This window comes from Acanthochromis polyacanthus, chromosome 9 (assembly GCF_021347895.1).
Source record: "Acanthochromis polyacanthus isolate Apoly-LR-REF ecotype Palm Island chromosome 9, KAUST_Apoly_ChrSc, whole genome shotgun sequence".
Taxonomy (NCBI): Eukaryota; Metazoa; Chordata; class Actinopteri; family Pomacentridae; genus Acanthochromis; species Acanthochromis polyacanthus.
This window is the reverse complement of record NC_067121.1, coordinates 25457826-25463861: the sequence shown is the minus strand read 5'-3', so window position 1 is coordinate 25463861 and position 6036 is coordinate 25457826. Positions and strand designations below refer to the sequence as shown.

General features: G+C 39.3%; 1 protein-coding gene across 9 annotated transcripts; it reads right to left on the bottom strand.

Moving 5' to 3' along the window:
- Nucleotides 1-905: 905 nt before the first annotated feature.
- On the bottom strand, nt 906-5228 carry LOC110960864 (putative uncharacterized protein DDB_G0291608). 9 transcript variants are annotated; one of them, XM_051953569.1, is made up of 10 exons: nt 5145-5224; nt 4843-4953; nt 4664-4713; nt 4423-4544; nt 4247-4339; nt 4067-4154; nt 2654-2854; nt 2343-2483; nt 2142-2260; nt 906-1769 (listed from the first exon to the last, which is right to left on the bottom strand). In XM_051953569.1, the coding sequence occupies exons 4-10, from the start codon at nt 4447-4449 to the stop codon at nt 1098-1100; spliced, it is 1341 nt and encodes a 446-aa protein (XP_051809529.1). In that variant the 5' UTR covers nt 4450-4544; nt 4664-4713; nt 4843-4953; nt 5145-5224; the 3' UTR covers nt 906-1097. The 9 variants fall into 9 exon arrangements, with proteins under 9 accessions (XP_051809529.1, XP_051809528.1, XP_051809527.1 ...); XM_051953568.1 differs by having other exon boundaries at nt 4664-4953; XM_051953567.1 differs by having other exon boundaries at nt 4423-4713.
- Between the last annotated feature and the right edge of the window lie 808 nt (nt 5229-6036).

Genomic DNA, 6036 nt, shown 5'->3' with positions numbered 1-6036 from the left:
GCTGAAACATGCCATTTGGAGAAGACACCCATCAAACCTGAGACAACTGGAGCTGTTTGCTCATGAGGAGTGGGCCAAAATACCTGTTGACAGCTGCAGAACGCTCATTGACAAATACAGAAATTGTTTAATTGCAGTGATTGCCTCAAAAGGTTGTGCAACAAAATATTAAGTTATGGGTACCATCATTTTTGTCCAGCCCTATTTCATTAGTTTGTTTTTTTAAATAATTATGTTAATCAACAATTCAAAAGTGATGGCTGATTTTGATTATTTAATTTTCAATAAATTTGTTACTTTTGTGAGTTTCAAGTGATTTCAGTGAGAATTGTGGGTTTTTCCTTCTTTAACTGAGGGGTACCAACAATTTTGTCCACGTGTGTAGGAAGTGTGTGAGAACATGTCTAACTTTGAGTGATCTCTTTCCACAGATATATTGTCAAAGTCACAGCTTTTGCATGGGGAGTTTGCCAAGTGAGTTGTAAAATTAGTTAGCAGTGCACAGTCATCCACTAAATTTCTTTGTTGGTTCAATCACTGTCCCACCACACGCTGAAGTGTCCTTGAGCAAGACTGAACCCCAAATAGCTCCCAATGGCAGGTCTGTCACAACTGGTGTGTGAATACAACACACCCAGTACAACTAGATAGAAATGTGCCTTTTAAATCCTTTTACAAGCAACCATATTGGCAGATTGTTACAAGTCCATCCATCCTCTACACACTGCTTCATCCTCACTAGGCTTGTGGGGGGTGCTGGAGCCTCTCTCAGCTGAGATCAAGTGAAAATGTTAAATCAAAACCAAACAACCAGAAAAGACACATGTAGCTGTGGTGAGTTTCCCTTTGTCTTCAAGTTGTTTTGACCTTTACACTGAGAAAGCAAGGAAAAATACCAAAGTTGCTCACTTTAAAATTATACTTTATTTTAGTTTGAGAACAGAATATTGCCTCATGTAGATAATTTACCTCTGCTACAGTCACCTTCATTGCTTTGTAAAGTCAAAAGTGCCAACATCTGTTTTTAACAGCCAAACTTGAAGAACTTCACCTGACATGGTCACTTATCTTCTTTAAACCATTTCATCAGACGAGCATTAAGGAAGGGGGATTTGCTCCAATTGAATGTGGTCACCATGTGAAGGGTGTTTGTGACCATGTGGAGGAAAGTGTGGATGGCTGTGAGGAGGATAGTGTGGAAGATGGTGTAGAAGATAGTGTGGATGGCTATGAGGAGGATAGTGTGGATGGCTATGAGGAGTCACCGTGGTGGTCGTTGGTGCGGTCACATATGGCACAGGATGTTTTGGATACTGTGGATGGTGAAAGGGAGAAACATAAGGCAGCACATGATGATAGGGCACCTGTGGTTTGGTTGTGTCAGTATGGTCAGACTCATGGTAATGCCAGAGATAATGTGGAGGGACATGTTGATAGAGGGGTAAAGCAAACAAATGGGAATGAGCAAAGTGATGCTCACTTTCAGTGCTTGGCAAAGTAGTTTTTGGAGGGTCAGGCAGGTAGTAATGATGGGGAAGCAAATGGTGGTATAGTGGGTATTTGGGCAATTCTGGCTTGTGTGCATGGTCTGGCAGAACTGGATACTTTGGATATGGAAACAAATAGAAGGGGGGGAATTTGAGGTTGGGGTGTTTTGCAAGGTGAGCAGGTACAGTGTAATGTGGGCCAGGAGTTGTATGAGCAGGTTTGGGACACACGAGGGAGATTGGATATCCTTTGAAGCTCAGTGGCACCACATAACTTCCACCCTTGGGACAAGAACATAAAAAAAAAAAATCAGAACAAGGCCTCATGAAGCAAAAGTTACACTAGGTCACATTTAAAATGACTATCCAGTTGCTGTGTTAATTAGGTCAATAGTTATGTAAGATTTAAATGTTTTGTCTGGTCATATCCAAAGAGTCCAAAAACAGAGGCTCTATAATTCCAGACAAAAGCATAAAATTCTCCTCCAGCCGATGTTTGACATTTTGATCAAACAACTGCATCAGTCATTTGATTTTGAGAAGTGATTTGCAATCAGATCTTGGCTGCATGACAATCTTCAAATGCACAACCAATTACCAGATTTTTACTCTTCCCATCACTCCAAAGTGCTGCATTCCTGTAACTAAAGTTACCTTTTGATACACGTTGCAGCCATTATAAGGGACCAACATATGAAGTGCCATGGAGTTCTTCTGCACTTTGTAGCCACAGCTCGGAGGGATGTGGGACAGTGGTAGTGGTGACCTATATCCTGTGGGTTTGGGAGAGAAATTTCTCAGTCACAATGCAAACACTGGTGTAAATGCATTATAAAGAGTGTAGTATTGCTTTACCTCGTTCCAACAAAAGGTGTGAAACTGCTGGACCAACAACTCTAAACTTCATCTGATCCTTCAGACACTGCAGGGTAGGTGACAAGTGCTTCCATTCTGCTTCTCCAGAACTAATATCATGCATATACCCTTTTTCCCAGCCTGACAAGAAACCATGAGTACCAATCACCATCCATATTGTTGCATTGGTCTCTTTGCATTAACTGTAATTGTTACAACAATGCTTGCTGCTCTCAGTCATAATGCTCTTCAAAAAAAATAAAAAAAAATAAAAAAAGTTTGAGAACATTTGAGATAGATTTTAGACTTACCGACAGAGTCTGCTTGATAAGAAGTTTCATCCTCCACAGAGCCATTTGAAGACGTCCTCCTGGTCCCATCACTGATGTGTGACTCAAGGCCTGACCCTATCTGAAAAGCTTTCCCAAACACAATTGTCCCCTCCAGAACACCTGTCGTTGTGGCTGCATCAGCTTCGTGCCGCTTCTCTGTTTTCTTCAGTCGATAACAGTCTGTCGTTTGGATTAAACAACAAGTCAGAAGAACACCTGCAGCTAAGCAAACAGTAACACTCTTCCTTTTTCCTTTACACATGTTGTTATTTTGTGTGACTCCTGGAATGGTTAAAAAGCTATGAACTGCTGATCAGTCGAGGCTATTTATGTTGTGAAGTTGTCTGGCAGCAATTAAATCAGGTACTGCAACAACCAATCAGAAGGGGCAGCAGGTAGAGTAGCTGACAGTTCTCTAATGACCTGGGATTGGTGACAGCTGGGCAAAATTGAAAGGTGACAGGAGACACAGCAGGAAGATTTCTTAAAAAAATGTTTAAGAACATTCAGAAAAAAAAATCAACCACAATCCAGTGAATTTCGCTGTCAAATTTGGGGATTTTTTGTTTAAAAAAATAAAACTTTCGAGGGAAAATTTTCAGGAATTTTCTTCCTGAAGATTTAGCAAATTTTTATAAATTTGGGGAATTTTTTTCTTAATTTTTGGACTTTTTTCAGACAAGGCAACAATTTTTGGTAAGGACAACACGAGGGTTAAAGTGTCTTCTGACACCTAACCTGTCCTCCTCCACTCTGCTTTAAGCACAGTCTTAAATCAGTGAACTAACATTTCGTTGCAGTATTATAACCATGACCATTTTGCCGATATTTAACAAAAATCTTACATTTGCTAAGTGAAATCAAGGTTTTATGCATTAATTACACACAGTGTGACCACATGGTGGCACTATATATACTTGTACAAAGATTAAGACACAGTATGATGCAGATTTCTGTGGCTTCTACAATAATAATTTCCAAACTGTATATGATAGAGTGGACCTTGGCAAGAAAAAAACTATTCAGATATTTGTAGTCTAGTGAAATAAAACAACAAAAACAGAAGCAGTCATTTGTGGGTACCTGATGATGACATATTCCAAAGTGAATTGGCTTGTGATCGCAAAAGGGGAACGACGCCTGCTCCTCTTCCTTCTTTATTTTCAAGCTGTTTTCAGTCGTACTACTTGAATGTACTGTCCAGAATCCTTTTGCTGGAGCACAAGAGAGCTGGAAAATGAGGGCTTGTGATGATAAGGAAACCAAAAAAAAAAAAGCACAGAACAAACTAATCATTGTCACAAAGCCATTTAAAGTCAAAATACTGTTTTTACAAATTAGTTGAACAGAAACACAAAAGTAGCAAAGACTTGTTGTGTGACAGATTTGTACCTGATGATGACATATTCCAAAGTGAATTGAATTTTAGCATCGTCTCACACAGCTGCTGCCGCTGGGAACAACAGAAGGTTGGAGTCTTCTACAATGAATACAAAACAGGATGCAAGGAGGTCACTCGTGCAAGAGCCACATGTGGGGAATTTGGTTTTGAATATTTACTATCCGCCTCACCTCAAGCTCCTGTAGCCATGTTGTATCCAGTGAAGGTGTGGCCTGTTCCCCACAGTGCTCACATTTGCCTGGGAATTCAACTGGAGGCTGGGACTGGACAACATTAGACTAATCAGTAACATAATGCAGTTGTAGATGGAAATTTTAAACCATAGGTAAACATTTGATCTTGGTACCACTGGGAGAATGGTTGTTAGATTCATCTTGTGGTTGTCAGACTCGCGATTGTACGTCAGAACTCCTGTAGCTACGGTACAATAGGTGGGTGGGTCACTGACACACAGTGGAGGATATTTCTCTTGTTCAGAGAAAAATACATATAAAGGAAATAAGTCAATATTGGAAGATCTGAGTGAGAATGAAACATTATTTGATGAAAACAGATTCATTTTCTGTCCACTACATCATCTGTCTTACATGGTCACCCAGGATACACAACAGATTGTGTTTCAGTGGAGCAGCAGCATCTAATGTCAAACAAAAGTCAGTGATTTGAGTCATTGTAGGTCTAAACAAGAGAAAGCTTTGAAGGTCAAATTGCCATTTCATATATTTACTTTTTCAAAGCATTTTGATTGGGCTTGAAACCCACTCACAGGAAAAGCTGGACTTCCTCTTTATGTCCATCCCGTTGATCGTAGTGTGTGTTCAGTGTATTTGTCCCGGGATGAAACAGCATAGTCACCGCTGTAGGCTCTCAGCTTCTGCTGCTTAATAAATGTATAAAGCACAGAGAATGGACAGCACAGTCTATCACACACAATTGCAGTCAAGTTGAATTGATTTAGTGCAGCATGGTGAAGAAATAAGGTTAATAAATGACTGTAATTTTAATTTGACTGGAATATATTATCATGAAAATGGCATATTTACAAAAAACACAAGCTAATACACTCACCAGAGCAGCAGTCACATATTTAGCAGTGCTTCACACTTGCTGGTGTTGTTGGTAACCAAGGAGATAAAACAGTTGTATGGCAATGTGCAAACATAATAGCCTGCCTAATTCTATGCTGCCGGCCGACTAGTTATAATGCACACAAACATCATGAAACACATTTCCAATACTCGTACAGTATTGTACAGACTTGACACCAGGATTGAATATCCTAAAATCTGATGTACATGTTATGTCAAGGCTCCAGTATTTGAAAAAAAGATACAATTTCAAATTGTCAAACCCTGACAGACTAAATCTGGTCTTATTTTTGAATATTTCTGAACTCTTTTAATATGTGCATTTGTTAATTCAGCAGTTCTTGTATAAATAGCCTAAATGATGCAAAAGATGTAAACGCCAAAGAGTTTGTGAAATTTGGAAACAAGAAATAAACCATGACATTGACAACAGTCTCACCTTCAGGTTTTCTGGAGCCTCATCAGCAGATGGAGTTTGCCCAGTTGTCATGGAATTGTTAATGTTCGAATTTGAAACATTTTCTGAGCTCAAAAGTTCATTCCTGACTTTGGAAATAGCAGTTGCCGAAACAACCGTCCTTTAAGGCCCATTTTGTAGCTGTTATTGGGTTTTCATGGGTAAAGAATACACTTTGATGTAATGATTACCCTAAATACTGTCCAGTATTATGTTCTAATACTGTTTCTCAATGAGATGGCCTAGTGCTTGCGGATTCTTTTATGTGGTTATCTGGGTCATGATGAACGTCTCTGAAGGGCTGCTTTGATCATTTAATAAAGACAAGCTTCAGTATTTAGTCAGAAACAGGTTTGGATATCTTTTCTTTATTCAAAAATTACCCATGAAATTAGTCTTGTTCTGAATTGAACAA